Genomic DNA, 27,973 nt, shown 5'->3' with positions numbered 1-27,973 from the left:
TCCCTTGAGTATGATGGTGTCAGCATGCTGCTAACTCTGCACGCTTAATGCCCTAGATGTGGTGGTTGTGATGTGCACACACGATAAAAACTCACATCCCTCGTGTCTAAACATGTGTGGTTTCATTTGCTTATCCAAGCTGATAATGTTTTGGTAAATTGTCAGTGTTTAGTCATACACATGTGGTTGTGTATTGCAGGTGTAGCTGTCTTAGAGGGGCCCATGTATGCAGTAGGCGGACATGACGGCTGGAGCTACCTCAGCACAGTGGAAAGGTGAGAGGATGTTTCACACAGCTGGCTAAATGCTATTCAGTTTTTATACTGTTCTTGACTTTGCTTAAAGGATCCGTTCACCCAAAGTACAAAAAGCATGTTTGATTAACCACTTGGTTTACAGTATATAATGGCAGTTAGCTTCCCAGAGTTCTCCAAAAACATACATTTTACAGTCATCACAGACTGAGGAAAGCATAAAATGTTGACATTTAAGAAGCTAGAACCAGTTAATTTAGGCTTTTTTGTTCAAATATAACCCAAAGCAATGAATTGATTATCAGGCTAGTTACTGATTCCCTTTCTACTGATTGACTATTTGATTAAAATACTAATTGCGCACTCTGCACTGCTGTTATTGCATTTCTGGTTAGATACTAAACTGTATTTCATTGCTTTGTACTTGTACATGTGTAATGACGATAAAATTGAATCTACTCTAATCTAATTGTTGCACCTCTCAAAGGTGCAGAAGACTGAGAAGTTGTTTACTCTCTCTGTACTAGGTGGGACCCCCAAGCTCGCCAGTGGAGCTTTGTTGCAAGTATGGCTACACCCAGAAGTACTGTGGGAGTAGCTGTACTCAATGGCAAGTAAGTGAGCACACAAATCCACACACACATACAGTGTCTTCACACAGCTACACTACCTCCAAGTTAAAGACTGAATATTAGTACATGACCTGCAACACTGAACACAGGTGTTTTTGTTATGCAGGGATGTTATGCTAAAAGTGTAGATGGTGTTGTCTTGTTCCAGTGGATGATGAATCCATTTACCGTGAGCTGCTTTAGCCAAAAGTATCAGCCAAGCTCGTTTAGTGTTACAGATGTGTTCTGCCAGAAGCGTCTATGTATAAAAATCACTGTACTTTTGACTCAGGACAGAGCATTAATTTTACTATACACGTATGGATGCTGTGCCACCCTACTGTACATGAACCTCATCGTGTGCCATAAAAATAGTGAATTAATTAACAAAATCCAGACAAATGCACATGCATATTTTTTAATAAAATGTGAGAATGTGTTTAGAGCTTCACACACTAAGAGTTAAAGTTTTGTTACTATCAGTGTGGTGCAGAATGCCTCCCTACCTGCACAGATGCATTGCTATATCAAACTAATGGAAAATGTGACACTACTCAGTCACAGACACACTTACATATGCACACATTCACAGTGGGATTTGGTACTGTAAGTTCAAGTCTTGAATCTCCGCACTTTCTCCAGCAACTGTCAGTAGAAGTTAATAAAATCACCATATTGCAGTGTTCTTTTTATTATTCAGTGCCTTTGAGAGAAGCTACACAGAAAGGCTTTATAGATGCTAATTAATACAGAAACAACTGATTTGTGCTAACCATGCCCAGCAGCGGTGTGTGTGTGTGTGTGTGTGTGTGTGTTTGTTTGTGTGCGTGGCTGTGTTTTTTTTTGTGTGTGTGTGTATTTGCATGTATGAGTTGTGTATTCTCTGGGCTCTTTTCCTGATGAAGCTCATTACGTGCTTGACTGGTTCTGATGCGCTTTTTTGTTCACCCTACCAGCTCCACATCCATGTACAGACGCGCACACACACACACACACACACACACACACACACACACACACACACACTGAGTGACTGCTCAGGGCTCTGATGCCCCAAGAGTGTTGATGGATTTTGTTCACTTCACTTTGACCCCAAGAGACCTGCACCTCCAACACATACATGCCTTTTACCATCTGTTTGAGTGTTACTAAAGTGAAAAGTCACTTCCAGTGTGCAGAAATGTGTGTGGTGTGTTTTGTATGTCCAGAGGGATAACACCATCTTCTTGTCTTTCTCAGGCTGTATGCAGTAGGAGGCCGTGACGGCTCATCCTGCCTGCGTTCAGTGGAGTGTTTTGACCCCCACACCAACAGGTCGGAGATAAAGGACTTAATTTGACCAGACGTATTTGCTATATCATGCTTTATTTCCTGTCTGCTGTTGTTTCTAGTGGAGCCTCTTTCTGCTTTTAAGTTTATTTACCCACAGATCAAAGGAGATTGCTAAAACTCTCCGGACATTTGAATAGAGCACATTTATACATCTTCTGTTTATCAAATACATTCATTATAGTTTGCTCTGGAAGGGCTGAGAGAAGGTTCTTCCTCAGCAAAGCACCTGCTTTAAAGTCTTCTTTTCCCCTTTTTCTTTCTGGTGACTATAACCTCCATCTACAGGTGGAGTGGTTGTGCCCCTATGGCTAAAAGGCGTGGAGGTGTGGGTGTGGCCACATGGCATGGCTTCTTGTATGCAATCGGAGGTCACGATGCTCCTGCCTCATCCCTGGCATCTCGGTTAAGTGACTGTGTAGAGAGGTAAGTCAGCAATTATGCATGTGTTTGTTTACTGTCATTTTATTTAGGAGACGTTACAAACATCATGCATATTGTCTTTTGAAGTTGAAATTTCACAGTGCCCAGTTTACTGTGTGGTGATATGCTTCTTTCTTTTGCCTTTATTCTTTTACCTTTTCTTTGGTTTGTCTTGTCAAACCTATTAAAATACTTTGTATTTCAAATATCTTAATTAGTACACTGCAAATACTCTACCAAAAATGGTACTTTCTTTTAATATAAAAGTATAATAACAGTATGCTTTTACCAATTGTTGCAATTCAACTTTGAATGCACTTCAAAATATTTGTAATACAGTGCATTTTCTATAAATATGTTACGGGAAAATATACTCAAGTGTAATTTCTTAAGTGCACTTTTTGAACAATATTTTTCAATATGTTCTTGTATATTTTAAAAAGTATGCTCAAAATGATCATTGTAACAATGTACCGAAAGCATACTATAAAACAAATTGAATATTTTGTAGTTTCAGTAGTTAAATTTTAGTGTAATTTAAGTCTACTTAATTATGTTTAATATATTTCAGTGCATTATTTGCAACTAACTTTATGGGAGTTTGGCTTCAAAATGCTTTACCCAAACCATTACAAGAGAACCAGCATCATATTTCTCTCTGCAGACAATTCTGCCTGGTGCGCAGCCAGAACTTTATAATCACATGTTCGGACAGAACGTGGAAAGATGTAGCCCGTCAAAAATGGAATGGGTTATAACACGTTTTAAAATTAAAAGCTTAATTTCTTTTTTTAAAATATTAGACTCAAGTTTGTCTTTCTTCATATGGAACAACTACTTTGTGTATGTAAATTTGGCTTCCTGTGAATTTCTGTATAATTTCTTCATGTTCATTGTTTACAGCATCTTATCTATATTTTTGAAAAAGACTGATATTGACACTATCTGTTTAAAGGATTAAATCAAAATCTAAATGCATTAAAAAAAGACAGCAATGGAAAGACAGAGTTGATGACCCACTGCCAACACTGACAACACAATACTAGACCTTTATATTACCCTTAACTGACTGACACATCCAAATATGCCCATATCACTCCTGTTCTCCGCTCGTTGCACTGGCTTCCAGTGCAGTGGAAAGCGCAATTTAAAGTTTTGTTGTTTGTTTTTAAGGCAATTTACGGACTTGCTCTACAGTATTTGTCAGATCTGCTGATTGTGTATACCCCGCGCAGAGTGCTGCAATGTTGCAGAGCACCTGGCACTGGTGGTCCCACAGTCTCGGTACAAGAAGTGGGCCGACCGATCTTTCGCTGTGCACGGTGCTAGCCTGTGGAATTCTTTGCCGCGGGAGCTTCGGAATATAACTGAGTTATCAATCTTTAAGTCAGTTTTAAAAACTCGTCTTTTTAAGCAGGCCTTTGTATCTGATGTTTAATGCTTTGAGTTCTCTACAGAGATAATGTTGTGTTATTTGTTTATAGATTGCTATGATGTTTTATGTTGGTTATTCTGTATTGTACAGCACTTTGTGCTCAGGTGAGCAGAAAAGTGCTTTAGAAATAATTTTTTATTATTATTATTTGTACATTTCTTGTTGAGTTTTAAATGTATGACTGCAATAATGCACTGAAATCCCATTTATAACATTTACATTTTAATATGGTGTAGTAGCGATTACAAACACTTTTGCCATTGTTGTGTAATATTTAGTTCAGCTTATATTACTCCTTGTAATGGCATAATAAGTGTTTAAAAAAAACAAACACAAGATAAAACATGCTGAACAAAACATTAAAAGCATAGTGTGCAAGCAAGAAAATGTGAGTGTTCACTGTGGTTAAAACAGCTTCCTCCAGACAAATACCATGGCTGCTGAACTGCGATTTTGTAATAGGCTACAGGCTGTTCTCCCACACTGCCACAGACAAGTAAACTGGTTGCTACTTTGCATGCAAAGAACTCATAATGCATAAGTTAAATAAGAAGATCAATACCAAAGTTATCTTAGGTTAGCATAAAGACTACAAACAAGGGGAAGCAGCTACCCAAAGTCCAAAAATCCACCTAACGTACTTTCCGGACTATAAGCCACTACTTTTGTTGCTTCATGCCCACACCCTCATCATGGACAACACACAACGAAATGCATATGATGCAGCTACCAAGTTACAGGCGATCGATCTGGTTGTCGAAATATCTCATGTTACAACGTGAACACCTGCGGCTATGTACAAAATGCTTTTTGTCTTACATTTAGTGGGTGCGGCTTATAGTCCGGAAATTACGGTACCTGCACCTTTGAAGCTCAGTAATTAACATTCTGGTAGCTCTACACTTAACACTAAGTCTCAAAGAGGAGGCAAGAAATTCCACAGTTTTCAATTATTTTCCTACTTGTCAAACTTTCACTTTGTCACTCTCATGTGTTGTGTGAACCCATGTAAATGTTTGTGTACAGGTATGACCCCCAGACAGATGTGTGGACAGCAGTAGCCCCCATGAGCATCAGCAGGGATGCTGTTGGTGTGTGTCTCCTTGGTGACTGTCTCTATGCTGTGGGAGGTTATGATGGGCAGGTGTATCTCAATACTGTAGAAGCATACGACCCTCAGACAAACGAGTGGACACAGGTATACACCCAAACACACATGAATGCAGTGGCACACACACTCTTAATATTGATGTCTGTGTAGAAGCAGTGACCACAAAAACAAAATGGGGCAAACAACCACAAAAGACACAACAAAAGGATTAGGATCATTCGCTGAATCACATTAAGGACCAGTTGTTCTCAGCCTGTGGGTCAAGAGGTTACAAGATAAATTTGTAGGGGGTCATAAAATCATTAAAAGAGAATAGAAAAGGGAAAAATACAAAATAGTCATATGTTTAGTCCCTTTTGTTAGACTGCTTCTTGTGAATGTCTGAATGATTTTATTTATTCTGGCATCTAGAAGATGAAACTATTCGTGAAAACAATCACTCTTTCGCACTGAACTGCTCACAACCCATGTACATACCTATGCAAACTTGTGATGATGGGTCACACACTGAAACTCAAGCATAAGGTGCTGTTCTCATCACTTCTGATATTTTGGCTTAGCTCTTGCAGTTTCAGGCTGCGATGCTCTTCGTCTCACAAATCACTTCATTTTGCTACTTCGGGCACCTTATTTTCCACCATGAGTTGTGTGACACAGCGACTGCTGCTGCAACTGCTGACTGTGCTGGAATTAATTTCCAGTTGTTTTCAGAATGCCAGCGTTTTCCTGTCCCTATCACCTTGCATAGTATCTTTGCCTCACTGGCCCTGCACACTCCCCCTTCAGCTTTCGTCTTACAGTTTGAAAATCTCTGATATAGATGATCTGTTATTATGTAGTGTAGGTTTAAACCGTATCCTTCTTTTGGATGTATTTCCAAAATGTCAGTATATTTTAGCATAATATTGACAGTAAGTTTAAAAGATGTCATAACCACAAATGTTGTGGATGTCTCCTAACCCCAGTGGGGTCAATGCAAGAGAAAACATTACACGATTCCATGTGACTATAGTTTTATACTGACTGTTCTTGTTTTGTGTTTTCATTTAGGTAGCACCTCTGTGTCTGGGCAGGGCCGGAGCATGTGTAGTGGCCGTCAGACTGTGAAAACAAACATTTGATATTTGGTTGACTGTGTCTAACGTGGCTCAGAGACCCTCTTCTTTGTCACCAATGACATGGTCATGTACGTCGAGAGATCCATCTCTCTGTACCAGGGAACCAAGTGGCTGACTACTGAACATTCTTCAGGTTTTACACTTCAGCAAAGTCCAGTTTTCCTCTGTTTGAAGTCTGCCCATTATTCATTTAATCTTAAGGGTTAAGTCATGTGTCAGGTTTCTGATAAGGCTTTCATATTTAAACCCCCCTGATAGCTTCTGCCACAGCAGTGAACTGCTAGCGATACTCACAATGAAGAGGACTCTGCAGTGTTTATCTCAGCATGGCATAACAGCTTTCTCACAGCTTTTTTTTCCCCCTGCCTATTATTTAAGATTTAGTGGGTGGTTGGGACACACACACACACACACACACAAATGTTACTTTTGCTTTCAGCTTCTATTTTATCTGACAAAAAGGAGAGGTGACAGACAAGTGGGATTGTCAAGATGGTAGGTATGCCTCATCGTTTTATTATCTCAGTTTACCTGATAGTGTGTAGTGATGCTATTTTAATGTATTCCCTGTTATTTATATGCTGCAGTTGGCAAGTGCTTTCCTGCTCTTTCTTTGCCTCTCTTGCCTGCTGACGGATAAAACAAAGACATTTGACATAATCAGCACAACCTTATGAACAGCTGTACTGTAAGGAACTGTAAGCTTATTTATTCTTTCCAGTTAAAAAAATATCTGCTTGTGTCTGAAGTATACTGTGATTTGCAATTTGTGAGCATTTTTACAAGCTAGGCTGGCAGATTGTTTAATTTAGACATTTTTCACATAATCGAGGTCCATTAAGTACTGTTATTATGGTTATCTGGGTATAGCCTGAGTAATAACAGTAATAACTATAACAACACTGTGGCTATTTGTTGATCTCTTTAGGGAAATTCTGTTTTCAATTTTGGTTTCAATTTCCTCTAGAGCACAGGGTCAGCTATTTACTGGCTTGGTTTTGTACAGGGTCAGTTGAGCTTTTCTGTCTGTCTGCCAGCTGTTCTTCTGTGTGCGTGTCTGTGTGATGTGTGCATTCGGGTGTTCAGAGATTGCAAGGGGTATATTTTTATCTCAAATGAGAATCTTCCCCGTTCCCTTCCCCACATCTTCAATTCCCTGCTGCTTTCTCTTCATTCTCATTTTCCCATTTCATCACCACACACACGCACCACTACATTTTAGAGCTGAATCGGATACCCATACAAAATGAGCAGCAGACCATATACAGTAATGAGACCACGAATCTAATAATGATTATTCAGCCAGTGCTGGTGTTTTGTTTGATGTCAAGCTCAAAGTGTCATTGAATTTGATGCTACTGTGTGAGACATGAGTAGAAAATGGATCCCCTGAAACAATCTTGTCTTAATATTTTGACTTATCAAAGTAAACCTGCATGATGAAATGTCAAAAATGCAAAGATTCTGACTACAGGTTCCATACTGAGACATGGCACGATCATTTAGGCTGTATACTTAATTGTGTATTCTACTGTTTGACTTGGTCTGCTCCTGCATGCGTACGTGTGTGTGTTAGTGATGGGTGGACTTGAAACACCATATCGATACGCTTTGAACCATTTGCAACACTTCTGTTTCAAAGCACTGCTTCGGGGTGTGGGTCAACGTGGCCAAGTCACATGATTGTTTCTCATTGGTTCATGAAACGTTCCATATTTTGGCTGTTCACTGCTAGAGACCAATGGAACATACATGATCTTGAGTCAGTTGATTCAGTTGACAAACTACCTGAATAACCAAATAAGAGTTTGGGCTGATCCTCAGTCAGGGATTCCTGTTACTTATGGCTCATCAGATGTACCACGTCCCATTAACGCAATAAAAGTCCATGAAAATGGCCAGATTTTGTGGGGTTTTGTGTAGGAGACAGACAAATGTATTTGATATTTGGAGAGGTCGATTTGGATGATGGAGGGAGCAAGAAAAAGAGCAAGGCCACTTATGGGGGAGCATTCTGAGCTTTTGCAGCCCAATTTATTCAAATGTAACATTTGTAACGATCATCTGGCATTTCCTAACAGCACATCAGTGTTAATACACCTCCATTCTAAGCATCCAGAGGATTTAAATGACAGGCCTACAGCACGGCAAAAAGAAAACACTCCCCATCTACAGCACACGACCACTCCCCATCAGAGAATGTAGGCCTACTTTCTACAAACAGTTTTGTTGACAATATGTACCCATTTTAAAGGTATATGAAAATAAGTACCTTCTTTTATAGGATGCATATCTATAAATCTAACAAATAATATATATAAGCTTTATTGTCGCACAATATTGTGAAAATGACTCAAACATTAACACTCTTCCCCCGTCAAGTTCCAGTCAAAAGCATTTGCCACCACATATACACATACATAAATTTATTTTGCAAAATTATTTAAAAAATGTAGATCTGTCTTATGAATCAGTGAATCACCATGTTGGCAGTTTCTATTATACAGTTATATGTACAGGCATTTGGCCATTGGATGTCACCACCATTTTCCATTTGTGTTTACTTGGTTTAAAGCTTCGGAAAGCGTTGTTTCTGCCATCACTAGTTTGTGTGGAGGCTTACTTTTGTCCCCATAAGGACACTAAATGTAATCCATTACATTTTAGAGGGATGACTTGGATTAAGGTTGGGGTCATTTTGCGGTTAGGTTAAGGTTTGGTTAGGGTAAAGTAGTGGTTATTGTATCCAGGGAATTGAATGCAAGTGAATATAATTTCCCCTGAAGTGATGAAAACGCAAGGGAATTGAATGCAAGTGAATATAATTGCCCCTGAAGTGATGAAAACACATGTATGTTTGTGTGTCTAATGTACAGAAAGCAAATTCCTGATGCCAAGAGGCAAAGCAAGCATCCTGTCTGGTCTAATGTACAGAAAGCAAATTCCTGATCCTGTCTGAACTGACAGATCCAGACCTAATGTAGCCCCCAGGATGCACTTCACAAATGTACATGGACATATCACGTACTCTCTCTCTCTGACACACACACACACACACACACTTGTATAAAGAGACACACGTTCACCATACAGCTGGGAGCCAAGTGCCCCAGGAGTCAGGTCAATGAAGATTGAAAAGCCTCCCGGAGCCAAGTGCCCCAGGAGTCAGGTCAGTGAAGATTGAAAAGCCTCCCAAATTTGCCGGCATGGCAGGTGGCAGGCTAGCAATTCCCCGTAGGGGCGCTGATGTTTATTCAAGCCTCATACACTGCTGCATTATTCTGTGTTCTTCCCCTGCTCTCAGACAGAGCTTAAAAATAAAGACAAACATTCCAAATCAAGGTATATATTATTGTATATGGTGTACATAAATATAAACTATGTGGTGTAATGGCATTATTCTGTATATTATACAGTACATACTAAATATACCATATATTATTGTGTGTTTCTTTTTTGTACCATGAATTTAGAGGCAGATGTGTACCACTGCTCATCTCCTTATTTGTACCAGAACATTTCACCTCCTCTTCAACAGTACAAATTATGTATGTACAATATATGCTGCTACAATATGCTGTTATTGGACTTTTATACATTAAAGTCAAAATGTGATTTAACACTTGTTGCTGTTTTTTCATGGGTAAAACATGAACACGTTAACAGCTAAATCAAGTTTATGGTACAGATGTTTTTGCAAGCAGATTACATTTGTCACTATTATAAATGGCATTATCGTTTAAATGTGTATGTCTATGTGGTTCTTATCACTAACAGCTCCCCCCCTCACAGCAGCCCTAGCAAAGGCCCTTGCAGTTAAAAGGTTTCTGTGAGGTTTATACCAGTCTTTCTGCTTAGGTATGTGTTATTTCTCCTTAACTATTACTCTGAATTAATTTTGTGAACCTAGAGGTTAATGTGGGGCCTCATCACTCATTGTGTGCTAACTTAGAAGCTGCACCCTAAGCCAGAGACACAGCTGCAGGTTAAAATGTTTGCTGAGTCAAACAAGTGTATGAGGAAGAGGAATGCTCACAATTTACAGGCATTTTAACCTTGTGTCAGCAGCCAGTAGCCAACTGATTCATTCAGTTACTTATTGCATGGGAAGCTTTAAATCATAACCAGCTCCCAGCGGTACTGAGAAAAGATGCCAGTGACCTTGTCTTTCTGCCTTAACAGCACCTGAGTCCATTATGTATGACGAGAACAAGAGGAAGTTCTCTGGTGTCAGGAAAATTTATTAAATGAGAGACTTTTCTTGATTTATAACTGGATTACAAGATAATTGGATGAGACTGATTTCACTGGTCTACAATTTAAAAAAAGGTTTTCTGCTTCCAAATTGAAATGTGGACGTTTTTGGATTTTGAAGCACTGAATTGGCAAAGACTGGAAGCATTTTGTTTGTAGACCAAAGTATAGCTCCTTTAAAACATGTACCATAGATTAAAAAAAACATTCAGCTGTTGTGCTCACTTGGGGTTTATTGTCTTGCTGGCAACATTCATTTTTCTTATCTTTCTGCTCTAATTTCACCATTTTGCTGGGAAATTGTACAGCTGCTCCCTTCGGTGCATCTCAATGAGGTCTGAGTCAGCAGGATGTATTCTACTTCTGCATGCTGGAGCACAGTCAGGAATATTTGTGTCACACAGATGGCATCTTGTCTCAGCTCCTATGTTCATACAGCAAAATAAACTGGCACTCCTTCATTAACATGTGACAAAGCACAGGAGGTGCTGTGTCACCAGGGTGTTTTCTGCTGCTTTTAGTCACTGTGAAATAACACAAGAGAAGGAGCAATTGACTTGATTTATTTCAGTTGGTGACAAGGAAGGTACAGTGAGCCATTACAAAAACTGAAGATGGTGTTTTCTGTCTTTAAACAAAGCATCACTGATTACCTACACAGCACCACAGAAACAAATGGGACGCTGGAAAGAGAAAGTCATAAATGCTGCACTGCCCTCTACTGGATCTGTGGTGGAAGCACCATAATATATGACAATTTACTACTGATAGTAAAACTGCTGTGATACTATGATGTAGTTTTGTTTTGCTTGTTTTCCTTTATGTCCTCTAGCCACTTAATCTTTATCATTCTTTTACATGGTTTGTGATGTATACAGTTCCTCTTTCAGGCCTCAGTACTTCTCCAGTTTCTCATACTCTTCCTTACTGATGTTGCTGTCACTTGGGACTGTTACATCTATCACTGCTGCTGCTTTCCATTCCTTGTGTACTACTACAATGTCTGATTGGTTAGTCATTACCTTCCTCTCTGTCTGGATCTGGAAGTACCACAGGATCTTTGTCTTGTTATTCTCCGTAACCTTCTGAGGATTCTCCCATCTGGACTTTAGAGGGTCTGGCCATACTCAGCACAGATGTTTCTATACAGTACCTGGTTGTGTTGTTCCTGCCTGCTGGCAGTTCTAACCCTTCAGTCTTGGCCATCTTCCCTCTTTTGATTAAAATCCAGCCACACTTCTCTCTAGTCTGAATGACATCCCGATGTCTTTACTGTAGATCCATGTCAGGTGGATCAGTCTAATTTTACAACTTAAATATCACCTATTTATCATCACTTTAGAAAAATCGCCCATCACCTAGATCTGCTTTGGATGACTCTCATTGGCTGATAGCTGTTGCTATGACATCGCTTCAGCTACAGACGCTTTAGAGTGATGAATTGTGGGATACACCCAGCAGCTATGTCGAATATACTTTGAGCAGAAAAGAACTGTTGAAAGATGAAATGATTAAATAAATGTCACCAAGATGAAGGTCGGTACCAGCAAAATAATTGAGAATACCAGCATTACTTCTGGTTTCATCATTATGATTCCTTTGACTTTGATTGTATGAACGGGCTTCAGCTAGCTAGCATGCTAACAGTAGCCTTCATTAGCTAGGCAACAACCAAGCTAGGAGTAATGTTAGCGTTTTCCACTGGCTAATGATAAAGTAGCTAACCTAACGTTAACCGAGCCAGCTATTTTTTAACTATAGCGTTAACCTAAATCAACTAACCAGGTATATTATCGCACAGCTTTTCCAAATGTCAGGATAAGCTATCTTATAAGACCACACTTTTTCTAAGGACAACAGGAAAGCATTTTGTTTGGCCAACGTTAGCTAACGGTCCGAATAATCATAACACATTGTGCTGTAGTGGTCGCCTGCATTCCTTAAATTATTTACACCACTTGCATATTGTGAACTTTGGCAACTGTTAACTGTCCGTGTAACGTTTTAGACATATTTTAGCGTTTTTACGGTAAATCTTTATGCGGCTTAATTATTTCAGCACCTTAAAAGATCTGGTATTAGAAGTGGATTTAGATTAACAGTGAATAAACGTTTGTTCCTCCTTATAACATTGGAAATGGCCTACAGATCTAGCTGTTAATTCAGGTTTATGGGGCACTTGAGGATAATTATTGTTTTGTAAAAGACGCTGTAACCGCCGCTTGCGAATCATGTTTTGTATTCCTCTCCAGAAAGCTATCAATGTTACTTTAATTTCACTCACTAGTATATATTTTTCCCCAAATTAAGCTTACTTAAAAATGCATCTTTGTGTCCACAGAACGTTTTTATTCTTGCTGAAAAAGCCTGGGCAGGTTCTAGTGTACTGTATAAGTGGCAGAAAACCCTTGGTAACTATATCGCTGTTGCAGGGTGAGTAAACTCTTGTGGTAAAGAATTTAGCCCAAATAAAATGTCTGATCATCTCTGCCTTTATAAAAGATTAACATCAGCACAGTAGCTAAACTGTACAGTATTCTTCTAACCATGCAGGCAGGACAACTCAGTGAAAATATTTGATCGACATGGACACAAGTGGACAGAACTTAACCTGCCAGGGTTAGTGTGACAGTGTTGTTTTTGGCTCCAACTTTGTCTAGTCACTTTTGATGTTCAAAAGTGTTTTACGGTAAGTTAATCTTTTTCTTGTTTGTCGTGCTTCCTCTAGTCGCTGTGTGGGTATGGACTGGGATAAGGATGGAGACATTTTGGCAGTGATAGCCGCAAAATCCAGCTCCATCTATCTCTGGGTTGCCAGTGTCAATAAAACATCCCAGATAGACAGTGGCATGAGGTATGATACACAGGCATCAGCTTTCCAAAGGAGGAGCTACAGATACATTGGTTCAGGCTGAATATTTGGTGCCAGTGCATTCATAATTTCAATCCATGTAACTCAAACTCAAACTGTAGCAGTAAAATTATTCTTAATCATTTCTAATATTGTGATTTGTTTCTACAGAGATCCAATGTCCTTCATCCTGTGGTCAAAGACTGGCCCATTGTTGGCAGTTGGGACAGTTAAAGGAAACCTGTTGATCTACAATCAGCAGACTTCACGCAAGATCCCTGTACTGGGTAATACACATATTATGCAACACAACTATATAGAGATTTGTTTATGGTTTTGGTCCTCTTTAGTTACTTCTCTTATATTGATTGTCTGTCCGTGTCTCTCTGCACATGCTAGGTAAACACACCAAAAAGATCACCTGTGGGTGCTGGAGTACTGAGAATCTACTGGCTCTGGGCAGTGATGACAACACACTGAGCATCAGCAATCATGAGGGGGACACCATCAGACAGGTAGTCACACATATACATGACTGCATAAACAAACAGGCAACGTAAATAGGTGAACATCACTTTAGCCATGAAACTGTGAAGTTTTGACATCAGATTATAGCCACATCACTGGTTTCAGAAGACACCATAACACTAGGTAGAGGAGAAACAATAAGGGAAAAACTGATGGGAAAAAAGGATCCAGTTTATCTTTCTGTTCTTTTACCAGACAGCACTTCGTGGTGAGCCTGCTGAAATGTACTTCTCAGTGATGAAGACTGATGAAAGGTCCACTCAAGGAGAGAACGCTGTAAGTTTTTTGCAGTTGTTTTCTCCAATATTTTCACTAACTTTCATTATCTGCATTCATCTTATGTGTACACTATATAATTTAGATTCATTCTAGTGTCTTGCATTTAGCTGTCACTTTTTTTACATGTCATACTGGGCTAAACCTTTACACACATTTAAAGTTTACATAAGTGAAACATTTGTTAGAACTTGAAGACTGATCAGTGCAATGAAGAGTGCAGATAAAACTCTAAACCTTATGGTTAAAAGAAAAAAAAGTAATGCTGTATATACGTCTGACAAGAGAAAGTATGTGAACCCTGTGGAATCACCAGGCTTTCTGCATTAATTGGTCATAAAATGTGACATGGTCTTCATCTTATTCACAAGTATAGACAAGACAGAATGTGCTTACAGTACAGTTGCTATAATCCTTTGTGTGTCATTGAACAAACCCATTGAACATTCACAGTGCTAGTGGAAACAGTATGAGAACCCTTGGATTTAATAACTGGTAGTACCTCCATTGGTACTCCATTTGGGCCACTCCAAAAGGTGGATTTTCATTGTTTAAGGTCATTCTGTAGCATTGTGGAGTATTTGATTTTTAGGAGTCACTGTCTTGCTGCATCCCCCAACCTCTGCTGAGCCTCAGTTCGTGGACAGGCACGCTGACATTATCCTGTAAGATACCTTAAACAAATTGTTTCCTCAGTGATGGCAAGTTGGCCAGTCCCAGAAAGTCTAATCCAAAGGTTTACACGAATCAAAAACACTCAAAGTACAAAATTGTTGCAAAAATAACATTTATATATAAAAATACTGCAGTAAAACTATAATTTTGTCACTTGTTGCTCCCTCCATCCTACTTCACTGTTGGGATTTTGTTTTTATGTTGGCATGCAGTCCTGCTTTTTTGGCTCCAATGATTCGTTTAAGCTTTAACTTTGTGCTTCTTTTGTTACCTCACTGAGCATTCTGTGTTGTGCCTTTAATGTCATTTTAGCTGGGAGTCCACTTCTAAGGAGTAGCCACATTACTAAATCATCTCTGTTTATAGACAATTTTTCTAACTGTGGACTTCTTTGTAACCCTCCTCAAATGTGGTTTGTTAACGCCTAACTCTAGTTACTATAGCTGTTGATGAAGTCATTAGATAAGTTCACATTCCTTTTCCGCCCTATACTGTGAATGATCTATTCAGTGTGGACAAGACCAATACAGTGATTTGTTTGTCATTAGTTAAAATGTTTGTTCCTAATCCTATTTAGATGTAGATCTTTCCATATTTTTAATTTATATATAAAAGCAGGTGATTCCAAAGGGTTCCCCAGAGATTTACAATGTACCAGTCATGTCTTGGGATATGCTCAGCCTCTTGCATCTCCTACCCTTTAGGTGAGCGTGTCTGTGGACAAGAAGAGACTGATTCTTTTCGATATTAACAACCCTGAAAACTGGTCAGATTTGACCTTTATGTCCCACTATGGAAGCATTGTATCCTATCGCTGGTACTGCACATGCTCACACATCTGGGCACACCACACCACCAAGCACAGATAATGAATATGGCCATGAGATACTATATTTGTCTTAAAATTAGGTTTCTCTCTTTCTGTCACTTTCAGGTATGGGGATGGATATATACTCATTGGCTTCTCCCATGGATACTTTTTGGTTATTTCCACTCACATCACAGAGATGGGAATGGAGCTCTACCAGGCTCACAACCATAAAGATTGTCTCAACAGTGTCGCCGTCTCACCAGCACTAAACAAAGCCGCCTCCTGCGGAGACAACAAGTACACACAGGCTTTCAAAAGAGACAGCACCTTTATTCTGTTTATTTGTTTGCATGAGAAACTAAAGCCATGTGATTCTTGTTGCAGCATAAAAATCCATGAGCTTTCTGAACTCAGAGACATCAGTAATGTAGTTCGGCTGGATGATGAGACTAAAGGTGAGACACTAATCTTTTCCAGACTGTCAGAGGGCTATACTGAACAATTCTCCCTTATTGCTTCCCACCTTCCTCCTCCAGGTCTGGACCAACTGAGCTGGACCGATGATGGTCAGCTGTTGGCGGTTTCCACACAGAAAGGGGCGGTTCATGTTTTTCTGACCAAGCTTCCCATCCTGGGTGACAGCTTTGGTACCCGGCTGGCCTACCTCACCTCCCAGCTGGAGGTCACCGTCTCCAACCAGGTAGAAAGGGTGAGGACATAAAGACACACTCACTCACTCCCACAGAAATAACAAAAAACCTATCAGATAATAAATCTTGAACAAATTTTTGTCAAGAGTGTAGAAAGGGAATTAATACAGCACTATAACAAGAAATAAATCATATTTAAAACTCTTCCAACTGTTTTACGTACCAATTTAGTGAAAACTGGACAACATTTGATGAATGAGTGGTTGAGTAATGTTTTGCTTGTTACTGTTGGTAGAAATGGGAAGCTAGTTAAGGTAAGGTAAGGTAGGACTTTATTGATCCCACAATGGGGAAATTCCTGTGTTCCAGCAGCAATAGAGAGCAGCAACAAAACACCATAAGAACATACACCACACACATATTGTGAGAAACAAATTCCAAGTACCCAAAACCAGACAAAAAATAGTATTTGAGATACAATCAGGAACAAGATAATCCTCCCACAATTAATTACCTAAGAACAAGACAAAATAAAGTATTTGAGAGGAATGAAGAACAAGAATATTACTCCCATATTTAATCCCACAATGGGGAAAAATACCTGTATTTCAGCCATAAGGATCTCTGAAGAACTACTCAAAAATACCTAAAAACAAGACAATATAACATATTTGAGAAAAATCAGGAACAAGATATATTACATGTGTGCATATTTACAATGCATTGCACCTCAGTTGATTATTGCATAGTCCCTCATACTTTCACCTTTAAAAAAAAAGGTTACTTCTGCTCCTTACAATTTGGAGAACATAAAAAACAGTGTTAATTGCTTTATAAATGACAACATAGTAACCCTAAGTCAGTTAATCCTTTACCTGTAACTTTGCACCTAATTTAACTGAACTCTGTATAGCAGGTTTGGAGATATCTTGCTGACAACAAACAGTGCCAAAAATACAGTTTCCTTGCCAAAAGTAATAGATGTACAAGGTTACAGGAGCCAATAGTAAGGGTGTTCATTTTCTAACAGTATTACTATGACCCAGAAATCTTCATGGAAGAGAACAGTTTTTGGTCAAAAAGAAAAGCGAGCTCAGGGCTTGGGGAGATTGGAGGAAAGATTTGCAAGAAATTGAGGTAATTCAAATGTACAGTATGTTAGACTGCGCTAGTTGTGATTCTGCACTGTTAGGTATAAATACTACTGACCAGAATCAACATAAACTCTGTCTCTGATGCACATTGTTTTTCAGGAGAGTCCTGTGACCATAGAAGTAGAAGTAGAGCCCACTTTCATTGCAGTGGGGCCATACCATGTGGCAGTGGGGATGAACAACAGAGCCTGGTTCTACGAGATAGTAGACCAAGAACCTGGTGTGTGATGTGTAATTAACCATTAAACAATGTTATGTGGTGTGTGTATGAATTAATTTTGTCATGTCTACACATACTGTAAGTTGTACCAGGCTGTCCTTGTATGTCACTCAGGTTTTAACAAGCTGAAGGACATTGAGTATTTGGGGACGATAGCCAGCATGCGCCTTAACTCAGACTATGCAGCAGCGCTGTTTGAAGGAAAAGTGCAGCTGCACATGGTGAGTTACCTGTATGTGTAGGTGACAGCGCTCTGTTTCTCTCTTTATTGACCAGTGAACTATTGTACTGGCTCCACCATTTATTGTTTAAATTGCTTCAGGTTTGTGCTTCCCTGTGTGCATGTTCAGATTGAAGGCAGAGACCTGGAGGAGAAGAAGCAGATGAAGTTGTTTCCAGATGATGACAGAAAGGGTCGGATCCTTTGCCATGCCCTTACTGCTGACTTCCTGTACTACAGCACTGATGTAAGACTCAGTATATCCTCACCTCAGCCAAGCCCTCTAGCATATATAATTATGTATTGTACAAAACTGTAAGTTTATTGATTTCATCATCAAAACTCAAGATGTGCTGATTTTTTTCTTCTATTTGTTTTCTTTTCATCATGTTCACAATATCCTCTTATCTCGGTCTACTTTCTTTTTTGATGCCTATAATTGTCTCTTTTCCTAATGAATGTTCTTGTCTCTCAGGCGGGTAACGTAATGTGTGTCCTGTTGGAGGACTGGGAGACTGTGAGCAGCTACAGCCACTCAGTTGGTGTAAGAAAAGTGTTCCCAGACCTAAATGGCACACGTCTGGTCTTTATCGATGACAAGAGCTGCGGCTTCCTGCTTTCCCCTGCAAATGTCAGTATACATGGTTACTTGGCACACACAGTATACGAATACATGCTGCTGAAAATACAGTACACATGCAGATTAACAGAAGAAATTTTGATTAACAAAGTGTAAAGGAAATGATTTGTTGATTTTCAAACTACAGTATGTTTCTAGAAAAGCTAAAAATCCTAAATTGCAAAACTTTAGTATTCAAATTAGTCTCACTTTGAGAATGAGCATTTGAGACCGTCTGTGTAAACATTCCCAGTTAAATCTGTGCTTAAACTTAATTAATTTCACCTTGTAAATTACTCTACATGATCTTGATGGCTGCAGGCTAAATTTAGGTATTCTTTTAAGCAAACCAGACCAACGTGACTACACAACACTATATACTGTAGTACTGTAGTCCTAATCTTTTATTTTTTGTGCGTGTCCATCCAAACCAGGCAACAGACTCCTGCTTTGAGCTCCCCAACTTCTCTCCCACCATCAAAGGAGTGCTGTGGGACAACTGGCATGCTGACAGAGGAGTGTTTGTAGCTTATGATGATGACAAGGTCTACACCTATGCCCTGCATAAAACTACCATATATGGTAGGAAGATGCCACACCATCACGCACATGTTTGCACTTTTACCTCTAACATCCTAAACGGTGTCAGATTTTTGTTACTCCTTAAAATTCTTCTGTTACTTCTGTAATGTAAATGTAGGAGAACAGGAACATTATTTTAGGCTTTCCGCCTTCTCCTTTCCTTTTCAGATGTACCTGCTTCTGTATGAAATGGTGCTGTATAAATAAAATTTGTCTTGACCCTCTAACTGTGTCTGACCAGGCCCCCGAGTGTTGTTGGTGGGGAGCACTGCACTTCCCTTTTCCCAAAAGCCTTTGCTCTTGCACAATGGGGAGCTGACTTGTCAGACAGCAAGCGGCAAGACAAATGAAGTGGCTCTGAGCACGCACTCCTTCCTCAAGCACTCAGCCGACACACTGACAGATTCACCACCGGAGCTCAGCAAGCAAATCACCCAGGCACTGGTGCTGAAGAGGTCAGTTCAATTTTATTAGATGTTGTTAAGGTTAAAACAATATTTTGCTACCCAGGATGACAGTAATAATGCTTGTGGTGTTTCACAAACTAATATTGTTCTGGTAATGGATTACTGAATCAGTTTCAGCTTCTGAAAGACCCCCCAAAAAAGCACAACTGTAATTTGCTGACAAGGGTGTGTTCATATCCACTTGCACATTTTTGAAAATGTCAAAATAATAATATGAAAATGGGGCGACTGTGGTTCAGTGGGTAGAGTAGTCGTCTCCCAACCAGAGGGTTGGCGGTTTGAATCACGGTGCCTGTAGTCCACATGTCGAAGTGTCCTTGGGCAAGACATGCCCCCGATGGTTAGAGCCATCGGTGTGAGTTGGCGCTGCAGATGGCTGCCTTGGCTCTGTACCGGAAACAAATTCCTTGTGTTTAACATACTTGGGCAAATAAAGGTGATTATCCTTATTAAAAGATAGAAAGGTGGCTATTCTTCTTTTTCTTCCATTTTGCAAGACAGTTATTAAAGTACAGTTACAGTATGTGCAGAATGATGGGTCACTGAGAGTAGGAGCAGAATTTCACTTCATGAAGAACATTTTAATTTGTTCCATCTGAGATCTGCACAGGGCAAAACATTTGTATGTGTATGTCCAGATTCCACGAAGCCTTTGATCTGTGTAAGGCTGCAGGCAGTGACACAGACTGGGCTGAGTTAGGCAAAGCCTGTCTGGTCCACATGGAGGTTGAGCTGGCCATCCAGGTCTACCGCATGAGCGGCAATGCAGGCATGGTCCTATCACTGCAGGGCATCCAGGTACAAAACACACAATTGTTTACATGTCACACACAAAAAAGACCATACTTCTGCCTGTTAACATTCTTTCTCTCTCTCCTTATTTCACCTCTTTTGGTCTCTGTGTCTCTCGCTGTCCAGGGTATAGAGAACAGGAATTTACTGGCAGGACATTTGGCCATGTTTCTAGATGACTACAACCTGGCACAGGACCTCTATCTGTCTTCAAATTGTCCAATCACCGCCCTGGAGGTGTGTTTGTATATGCTATGTATAAGAGACCAAGACCTTGTGCTTTATTGTGGTATTTTCTTTAATATAATGTCTTAAGTAATTCTTTACAGTTCTATGTATGATGCGTTAGTATTTTGTGTGTGTGTGTGTGTGTGTGTTTTAGATGAGGAGGGACCTGTTGCACTGGGACAGTGCTCTTTTGTTAGCCAAGAGCCTAGCAGAAAATCAGATTCCCTTTATATCCAAAGAATATGCAATCCACCTGGAGTTCATGTAAGGTCATATACACAACACACATACATATACCATTCAGATCTACAGTATCTGCACTGAATCTAAACATCTTTGTCCTTCTTTGTAGTGGAGACTATGTGAATGCATTAGCACACTATGAAAAAGGCATGACCCACAATAATAAAGTAAGTGCAGTGTGCAGAAATGTTCGTTTTTAAAGTAAGTGCAGTGTGCAGAAATGTTAATTCCTCTTTCAGCAGTAACAATAATTAATTTTAAAAAATGGCACATCCAGTCAGTAATGTCAGAGGCTTCCTGGGAGTCTTATTGCTATTGAAGATAAGTACATAGATTTGCTGTATATCACACTTAGAACCTTTCAGATTTATTTCTAAGGATTTGTGGTTTCGTACAATTCAGTTTTATTTGTATAGCAGCAGATCACCACAAAAAATCATTTCAAAGCACTTTACACAATAAGGTCTAGTTAGACCTTCCAGTATTATAGAGAATAAACGCAACAAATCCCCCCCATGTGCAACCACTTGATGACAGTGGAGTGGAAAACCTCTGGTGGGACTAGGTGGCAGCAGTCAGAGTAAAGGTGATGATAATGAAATGACTGAAGTCTCCTCTCTCTACTGTCCTCACTGTCCCCATCTTTGCTTCACTCTGCATTTCCAGGAGCATGATGAGGCGTGTCAAGCAGGCATAGCCAGGATGTCCATCAGGATGGGTGACATCAGAAGAGGAGTCTCCCAGGCTATTCAGCACCCAAGCAGAGTCCTGAAGAAGGAATGTGGAGCAATTCTGGAGAGCATGAAGGTAGAGGGATAGCCTTGGCACTTTCTTCTTGTAAGCTGACGATGTTTTGGTTATATTTGAGTGGTAGATCATGGTCATCTTCTGTGTTTGTGAATGTGATTATCATTTCTTGTGCAGTGTTGCAAGCATCTGAGCATCAAATAATGTTTTTGAATGTCGTGTTTATAGCTTCTTCTGTGATTTTCTTCTCTTTCTATCAGCAATTCTCTGAAGCTGCTCAGCTCTATGAGAAAGGCCAGTATTATGACAAGGCTGCGTCGGTCTACATTCGTTGCAAGAACTGGTGAGACAAACACCAACACGCAGATGTGCACGTTTTTCTCCTCCTTTATGTTATTCGTTTAAAAAAAATGTGCTCCATACACAGGGCAAAGGTGGGAGAGCTGCTCCCAAACGTGTCCTCTCCCAAGATCCACCTGCAGTATGCCAAGGCCAAGGAGGCAGATGGCAAGTAGGTTCTTAGTCTGTAAAAAGTGAAAACAGTTGAATCTTTGAAAGAGAAGCTGGTGTGATGTGTACTGTACCAACCAGGTATAAAGATGCCGCACAGGCCTATGAGAGTGCGAAAGACTGGGACAATGTGATTCGTGTGCAGCTGGAGCACCTGAACAATCCCGAGGACGCCGTTCGTATCGTCAGGGAGACGCAGAGCATCGATGGCGCAAAGATGGTTGCCAGGTTGGACAAACAAGAGCACAGACATACACATGCAACCAAACCTTGGTAAAAGTAATGACTCTTTCTGTTCATCCAACTATAACTTCTCCAAAAACCAGTTACTTCAACATGAACCCTTACCTTAACTTCGGTCTGGATCACAGTCCTACATGGATCAAATTTTGAAAACCCACATCCACAAAGCTCTGTATTGGACCTGACCCATTACCCAGAGTTATTTTCTAAATGAAATCCAGACCAGACCCAACCTGTTGACATAAGACCCATAATTAAAATAGACTTTAAGCTACACAGTCACTTACTTTAAAGTGCTTCGAGTTGTGTTCTTGTATCTGTTGACGGACACAACACCTGGGCTCTGCAGTCGTTCCCTTAGTAGGAAAATGCCTAGCTTCCAGCTATTAAATACAAACACTTTTTGCCACTATTTACTGGCAATTTTGGTTTTTAGGCTGTCCAGTTTGAAACACTGATGCCTATCCTATGTTCATGTCCGAGTGACGCCCAATGAGCTGGATGTGAGTTGAGGGGTCAGACGTTGTGCTGTAAGCCTTCACAATAAATGTATTCCTAAATCCTAATTTTACTTTTAACTAAAAAAATCCACAACTGATGATAAGCAGTTTGAAGCAGGGCATGCTTGCATAATTATTTTCCATCTTATTTAGCCTCTTGGTCTCCAGAAAAGATTCACTGTCACTGTTTCCCATGATCTGGCCATAATGAAGTGAATGTTGTATATGGTTAATGGATGTCACCTGCTGACTCTGAGAGAACAAGTCAGGTACACTTCCTACACATCAATACACACAAATTAGAAATCACACATTATCAACTGTTTCCATTTTCTGTGATTTTCTTCATTTTTAAGGCGACATCCTCAAATTGCTTTTTTTTAATGTCTGACCAGCAGTCAAACAACACAAAGATATTCAAGCCACAGTAATGTAAAACTGAGAGAAACTGCAAACCTTCCCATTTGAGAAGCTGAAACAAGTGAATGTTTGGTATTTTTGTGTGAACATACACAACTAGTCAATTATTAGAATTGCTACTGCTAAGATTTCATGTCAGTTGACCAGTGATTAATGAAGCAATAGTTTCAGCTAGTTTGTTTTTCTTATAGACTTTAACCATATGTTTGTGTGTCTCAGGTTCTTCCTACGGTTGAACGACTACGGCTCAGCCATCTACTTCCTGGTTCTGTCTCAGTGCAATGATGAAGCCTTCCAGCTGGCGCAACAGCATGGACAGATGGAGGTCTATGCAGACATCATTGGTCTGTATGGGAATGGGAATGTGTGGATGTATAGTACATACAGTATACTATAATGTGCTGTACACTTTGGTACTAATATTCTACGCATGTATGTTCTGGTACTTGTTTGTTAAGAAACAGTTTGCATCACTAACAAAACGTGCCAGTGACTCGGGCTGTTTCCTAGCTGCCTGTGTGTTTTCATCAGGCTCCAAGGCGACACAGGAGGATTACCAGAGCATTGCTTTGTACTTTGAGGGAGAGAAGAAACACCTGCAGGCTGGCAAGTTCTTTCGGAAGTGTGGACAGTACAGCAGAGTAAGAGTTTATTGATTTACTCAACATTCATTTTATGACTTGTATCCTTTATATGATCTAACACTGATTTGCTCTGTCTCTTTATGTCCACTATTTATCTCAGGCCCTGAAACACTTCCTGAAGTGTCCCAACTCTGATGACAACCTGGCAATCGAGATGGCTATTGAGACGGTGAGAGCTGTTGGTGTCAAACTGAATATGCCTATCCATATATAAAGTGAAGTAAGAAGTAAGTGTTTTTGGCGTGTGTGTGCTTTCAGGTAGGTCAGGCCAAAGACATCTCTCTGACCAATCAGCTGATTGATTACCTGATGGGGGAAAGCGACGGTATGCCCAAGGTAATGAGACAATGAAGTTCACCCTCTCTCGTAGGCAATCATAGTCACTGATTATCACTTACCTTAATTCAGACAATAGTTAAACACGAATTAAGGCAGCAGCACCGTTTTATCCTGGGTGTTCATGTATGTAAACCTGGCCCTGAGTGTAAATGATCTTTGATCTCTCTTCTTTAGGACGCCAAATACCTGTTCCGTCTGTATATGGTATTGCAGCAGTACAGGGAGGCTGCTCGCACCGCTATCATCATCGCCAGAGAAGAGCAGTGTGCAGGTACAAGCATTCACCAAGAAGATGAGTACAACAAGAACACATGATATGTACAGACATACATGTATATTAATCACATTGTCTTTTTTGCATGCTGTTCATACAGGGAATTACCGTAATGCCCATGATGTGCTGTTCAGCATGTACAGAGAACTGCAAGCCCAGAAGATTAAGATCCCTGCTGAGATGGCCACCAACCTGATGATCCTCCACTCCTACCTACTGGTCAAGGTCAGATCAGCTGACATCTCACACACCTTACTGTAGTCATGATGAACTGCTTCATATAAACCTAGATGCAGTGTAATTTAAATGCTGGGATAACAGCAGATATTTTCTGACAGTCTTTCCTGGAAGACAAAATTAGCTCCACTTTTACCAGCTGCAATAATGCATAAGTAATTATAACTGAATCATGTAAATAAATATGCATCGATGTAAAATGTTCTGCACGAGTACTTTAATATTTTGATGCTAAAACCTTTGTAGGTAATTAATTTTTTAATTTAGGACATTTTTACACTGTGGTACTGCTACTTTTACTTGAGTAGAGAATCTGAGTACTTCCACCACTGTGTTTTTAATGTAGATCTATGTGAAGAGAGGAGACCACCTGAAAGGGGCACGCATGCTCATTCGTGTCAGCAACAACATCAGCAAGTTTCCAGCACGTGAGTCAACAGAAAATTCACCTTTTTCCAAAACTATTGTGACGGATACATAAGAACAAGACTAAATGAACCAAAAACGACCCAAAAGAAGTCTCATCAGTGTTTATGTGTGTGTAGATGTTGTTCCCCTTTTGACATCAGCAGTCATCGAATGTCACCGTGCGGGGCTGAGGAACTCGGCCTTCAGCTTTGCTGCCATGCTGATGAGACCAGAGTACCGAAACGAGATAGACCTCAAGTACAGGAAGAAGATCGAGGCTATGGTTAGGTGAGTACTGACAATGTCTGTGCTTCCTGTCCGCTTTATCATAAAAAGATTTCTCTCCAGCTAACATTTGTCAAACTACCACTTCTGATCTCCCTCTTTATTCACCTCATTTGTCTCATTCTTGCTTCCTTCCGTCCCAACTCTACCCTCCACTGTGTCCACACCCCAGACGTCCAGATACATCAGAGCTGGAGGAGGAAACTACTCCATGTCCCTTCTGTGGCTTCCAGCTGCCACAGAACGAACTGCTGTGTATCTCCTGCAAGAACAGCCTGCCCTACTGCATTGCCACGGTACACACACACACCAGATGACATTTTAACACTTCTTTGTGAAAAGTAAGTGTTGAACCACATTTGTATTTTTGTCATGTGATCTTTCATTCCCTTTCTCAGGGTCGTCACATGCTGAAAGAAGACTGGTCAGTGTGTCCTTACTGTGACTTTCCTGCTCTCTACTCACAGTTCATTCAGTAAGTGAGATGCAAGTGTGCATCAACATACACTCACTGGCCACTTTATTAGGTACAGCTGTATGCACTTCAATGCAACACTTCCACCTTAACATCTGTGTTTATGAAGCTCAATGCTTGTTTTTGGTGAAATTGTCAAATGTATCAATTCAACTATGTTTATTATTGGGGTCATAGTTAAAGTTGGTGGTGTAGTGGACTACATTATATTCAGAGGTATCCTCTATATTTTTGTCCTCCCCAGCTACATACATGAGGTTCAGAATATTAGGAACGCCTCTGAATATATTGTAGTCTAGTATTGCATTGCATGTGTCTAATAAAGTGGCCAGTGAGAGTTCACCAGAAGTAATTAGTTATATTAACTGACAATGAATGTGTATTTATCTGTGATATGAAAATGAAAACCCGTTTGTCATAAGAAAGACAGAATGTTGGCATTTGGTCTTTTAATTAGGACAAAGCAGATTCTCATTTTCATGTCATCCAGTGCAGCGGTGTGTTTCCCTGATGTGCTTTTAATCTTTTCTGAACAACAACAGGGGTCTATGGTACAGACAGATAAACTAATCCAGGACTGATGGGCATTAACCTTGAGTAGAAACAAATCAGTGTTGGTTGTAGTTTCTGTAGGGGGATTGCTGAAAATACTGTCATTTTCTATATCAAGTATTTCACCATTCTCCCTACAGAGACTAAAACCAACAATGATTTCTCTTCTCACTGTTAATGACTGTCAGTCCTGCGTCTGTGCCATGGACCTCCACTGTTGTCTGGAAAAATAAAAGATCTGCTTGACCGGATCTAAAAAAAAAAAAAAAATGGAATTCAGCAATAAAGCCCAAAAAGTGAACACATCCATGTTGAAATCATTCATTGTCCCAGTTACAAATCCACACCAATTGTTTGTTCCAGATTGTTAGAGACAGAAACCGTGTGTCCCATGTGCTCGGAGACTCTGAGTGATAAAGAGGTGAAGAAGATCTCTGATTGTTCCAGATACCTGCAGCCTGATGAACAGGATCAGTAAAGACGTACAATTACAGGTATATACATGTTATGTAAGCCTAGTTATTCATTCATATTTGTAAAAATCTGTAAAAACTTTGATTGTAAATTAAGTGGCCAAAGACAGATTTTTTTTGTACCACAATATTTGTAAGATTAGGATGATTAACATTGTGTTAAGCTAAGTCTTTAACAAACTAACTGCTAATAAATGGACCTTGAGGTGAAACTGTTTTGTTAACTTCTATTTCCAAAGTCATGAATAAAAACTTGAATTTCAAAATTTCAAGTCCTAGTTTGTTTTCTGTCTGAAAGTAGCACTTAATCCATTTGACACTCACTATGATTTTACCTAGTGCTGAAAAGGTCAGCTGATTGATTGGGCAGCTAGCTGACAAAAATGATCTGCAACCATTTTGTTTATCAAAGCAAAGGTTTATGGAAAATGCTACAAATTCTCTGGTTTCAGCTTCTTGTACGGTAGAATTTGATACATTATGAAAAGCAGCAGCAAAGTAAAATGAGAATTGGAGTTACATGATTTACTCACTACCACTGTGCTTTGTTTAACTATGTGCATAACTCTAGTTCTGACATCCTGAACCACTAGCACACAATCAGGACTCAGTGATATGGGGGCACCATCGATCTCCTAGTTTGTAGTTAGTATATCAGCATTACTCTCACCTGTGTCCAAGAGGGATCTTAACCCCAACAGTCCTATCAGCCATCTCTCTTCTTAATAAATAAATCACTAACACACATTAGCGAAATATTTCTCTATTAATCCTCATGAAATTTTTACAAAATTGTCATTTACAGGATCAGTGCTAACTGTAGAGCAAAAGCATCATGTTACTGAAGCTGTAACAGTCTTTTACATCCGAGTTATTTACAGAGTCAACACCTGGACCACAAACCGATAGCGAAAAAAATGCACGACACGTCGCTACAGAGGTGTACAGACATGATAATGGGTGGGACAAGCGGATAATACGCATCATGACAGGAAGTTAAAAAAAACAAGACATC

At 39.8% G+C, this 27,973-nt stretch overlaps 2 protein-coding genes across 9 annotated transcripts in view; both read left to right on the top strand.

The window, feature by feature from the left end:
- Positions 1-6,651, top strand: part of klhl5 (kelch-like family member 5) — a 50,019-nt gene extending 43,368 nt beyond the window's left edge. For all 4 annotated transcript variants that reach the window (XM_020624200.1, XM_020624203.1, XM_020624201.1 and 1 more), the window contains 6 exons: positions 200-275; positions 782-868; positions 2,105-2,179; positions 2,483-2,620; positions 5,079-5,250; positions 6,214-6,651. In XM_020624200.1, the coding sequence (XP_020479856.1) occupies positions 200-275; positions 782-868; positions 2,105-2,179; positions 2,483-2,620; positions 5,079-5,250; positions 6,214-6,270 (605 nt within the window). In that variant the 3' untranslated portion in view covers positions 6,271-6,651. The remainder of the gene's footprint in view (positions 1-199; positions 276-781; positions 869-2,104; positions 2,180-2,482; positions 2,621-5,078; positions 5,251-6,213) is intronic.
- A 26-nt stretch (positions 6,652-6,677) lies between these two features.
- wdr19 (WD repeat domain 19) lies at positions 6,678-27,230 on the top strand. 5 transcript variants are annotated; one of them, XM_020624196.1, is made up of 36 exons: positions 11,387-12,071; positions 12,877-12,968; positions 13,089-13,154; positions 13,264-13,389; positions 13,558-13,673; positions 13,786-13,901; positions 14,110-14,190; positions 15,570-15,682; positions 15,800-15,973; positions 16,061-16,131; positions 16,213-16,385; positions 17,580-17,700; positions 17,815-17,921; positions 18,051-18,167; positions 18,396-18,551; positions 18,974-19,121; positions 19,363-19,576; positions 20,227-20,386; positions 20,507-20,617; positions 20,763-20,872; positions 20,961-21,018; positions 21,518-21,658; positions 21,859-21,941; positions 22,026-22,109; positions 22,190-22,336; positions 23,491-23,615; positions 23,803-23,912; positions 24,016-24,084; positions 24,174-24,251; positions 24,429-24,525; positions 24,629-24,753; positions 25,112-25,193; positions 25,311-25,461; positions 25,631-25,754; positions 25,857-25,933; positions 26,849-27,230. In XM_020624196.1, the coding sequence occupies exons 1-36, from the start codon at positions 12,066-12,068 to the stop codon at positions 26,961-26,963; spliced, it is 4,044 nt and encodes a 1,347-aa protein (XP_020479852.1). In that variant the 5' UTR covers positions 11,387-12,065; the 3' UTR covers positions 26,964-27,230. The 5 variants fall into 5 exon arrangements, with proteins under 5 accessions (XP_020479849.1, XP_020479847.1, XP_020479851.1 ...); XM_020624195.1 differs by having other exon boundaries at positions 11,385-12,071; positions 16,061-16,385; XM_020624194.1 differs by having other exon boundaries at positions 11,385-12,071; positions 15,800-16,131.
- The last annotated feature ends 743 nt before the right edge of the window (positions 27,231-27,973 follow it).

This window comes from Monopterus albus, unplaced genomic scaffold (assembly GCF_001952655.1).
Source record: "Monopterus albus unplaced genomic scaffold, M_albus_1.0 scaffold322.1, whole genome shotgun sequence".
NCBI lineage: Eukaryota > Metazoa > Chordata > Actinopteri > Synbranchiformes > Synbranchidae > Monopterus > Monopterus albus.
This window is presented reverse-complemented; position numbering and strand designations above follow the sequence as displayed.